Below are 2,216 nucleotides of genomic sequence, written 5' to 3' on the forward strand. Positions count from 1 at the left end.
CAACCCATCACCCCCCCCACTGCTGCTGCTGCTGCTGCTGCTGCTGCTGCTGCTGCTGCTGCTGCTGCTGCTGAGGCCCAGCGAGGAACAGAGAGCCCTAAACCCTCCCTTTATACGCTGCGTTAGAGAAGGGTTTACAGCTACTAAGCGGCAAACCACTAAACCCTCGCCGCCCCCCCAAACCCTAAACCCTAAACCCTTCGTCTCTGCTGTACTCGGTGGTAGTACAGCTCGCAGTGCTGCTGTTTCTCCCTCTGATGCTGTTGTTTCTGCTGCTGCTGCAGCAGCAGCAGCAGCAGCAGCAGCAGCGGGATCTGTTGCGTTCTCTTTCCTTGTCTTTCTCCCAAGGAGAAAGGAGAACGGCCCATCTCCCCTTTCTCTTTCTTTTTCTTTTTCTGTTTCTCTTTCTGTTTCTTCTTTTCTTCTCCTTACTCTTTCTCTCCCCCCCTCTTCTGCTGCAACTATATCTAAATAATATATCTGCTGGCAGCAGCGCGAACCAAAGAAAACCAAACCACTACCTTTGTGAGCAGCAGCAAAGGAGAGGGGCCCCCCAACCCCTGCAGGTTTCTCTCCGCTGCCTATCTCTGTTAGCTCAAACGGCAGGGAAGAGGGGGCCCCCCAGGGGCCCCCCATAGTACCCCCCGCTTGGGGGCCCTGGGGGCCCCCCATCTGCTGCGGTAGGAAAGGAGGGGGGGGGGCCCCTGAACTGCGTTGTGCTGGTGAGAGAGCAAAGAGACGAAGAGAAGAAGTTGTGGCGATGAGGAGACAAGGAAGAGGAGCAGCAGAAATATCTGAATACGGTGGGGTGTCTGTACACCCGGATGAGCTGAGGTGTACAGTGACATTATTATAATTATAATTATAATTATAATTATTATAATTATAATTATTATTTTGTATTTGATTTGTGGGGTCATATAAAGAGAAAGCATATCTTATAGGCGGCGGCAGCAGCGCCCTGTTGAGGTGTACGTACACCGCAGACTCTATACAAGAATATAAACATATACACCCCAAGCAATCCTCAGCAGAGCCAAACTGCCACAAATATAAATTATTTCCGTTCGCTACCCACAGTAAATTCAAATCTGATATAAGGCCGTGAGGAGGCAGAGAAACACAGCAGCAACCCTTGCTGCTCCTCCTGCTGCTGCTGCTGCTGCTGCTGTTCCCGTTGCTGCTGCTGCTGCTGCTGCTGTCTACAGCGCCACAGCGACACAGAAGACGAGAGATAAAAGGAGGCAGCGGGATAGACTCGCTGATGCTGCTGAGGGTAAATGCATTTCTATTCTCTTCATATACAGCCTTAAAAAGGGGGGCCCCCATCCTAAACCCCCAGGGGGCCCCCAAGAAGGGGGCCCTCCCCGGGCTGTCTATCTGTACGTTCTGCTCTTCTGCTGCTATACCACTCCACAGCAACCGTGCTGCTGCTGCAGCAAACTGAGACGAGGGGCCCTCGATGCACAGCCCCTGGCCTTTCTCAGCTGTAGATACACCTGAAACCCCATCCGCACTTGTATCCACTGCCATCATAGAAAATCGGCGAGGGGGCCCCTTGGGGCCCCCCCCCATGTAATATGAAGACCCTAAAACGGATCTACGCTGCTGCTGCTCCTGTTGCTGCTGTTGCTGCTGCTGTTGCTGTTGCTGCTGCTGCTGCTGGTAATAGTTGCTATAGTGTTGCTGCTGCAGCGTCTGAGGAAAGAAACCCAACGAAGACTGTGTTACTGAACCGCTGCGGCCGCCGCTGTGGGCGCCGAGGGGCCCCCCGTCACCAGGGAGTGAGGGGGGGGGCCCCAAGGTAGAAAGACCGAGGGTAGGGGGGCCCCCCAGGGTGGGGGGCCCCCCCGCCATGTTGAAGAAGTCTGTGCCTGCAGGGGACGCGAAGGTGCTCATGATGTCGTGTTGAGGGGCCCCTGGGGGCCCCAAACATGCAGCAGAGAAGCAACGCCTCCTCCTGTGTTTCTCCCTCAGACAGCTAGACCTCAGCCCGAGTACTGGGGGCCCCACGCAGCTGCTCACAGCCGCCTACCTGCATGCAGGCCAGCAGAATAGAGGAGAAAGAAAGCCGCATGCAGAGCAGAGAAAGGAGGAGCCCCAGGCACCCCGGGGCTGGGAACAAAGGGGGGGGGGGGGGNGGGGGGGGGGGGGGGGTTGAGGTGTATATACAGCTCAGGAGCTGTACACATACACGGCACGCCTTGAAACTGTCG

General features: G+C 55.8%; 1 protein-coding gene across 1 annotated transcript; it reads right to left on the reverse strand.

The window, feature by feature from the left end:
• Positions 1-1,085: 1,085 nt before the first annotated feature.
• Positions 1,086-1,899, reverse strand: EMH_0018640 (uncharacterized protein; the record flags this gene model as incomplete). Its single annotated transcript, XM_013501189.1, has 2 exons — positions 1,086-1,202; positions 1,387-1,899. The coding sequence occupies 2 exons, from the start codon at positions 1,897-1,899 to the stop codon at positions 1,086-1,088; spliced, it is 630 nt and encodes a 209-aa protein (XP_013356643.1).
• Between the last annotated feature and the right edge of the window lie 317 nt (positions 1,900-2,216).

The sequence above is a fragment of the Eimeria mitis genome, genomic scaffold (assembly GCF_000499745.2).
Source record: "Eimeria mitis Houghton genomic scaffold, Emh_scaff649, whole genome shotgun sequence".
In the NCBI taxonomy this organism is placed as follows: domain Eukaryota; phylum Apicomplexa; class Conoidasida; order Eucoccidiorida; family Eimeriidae; genus Eimeria; species Eimeria mitis.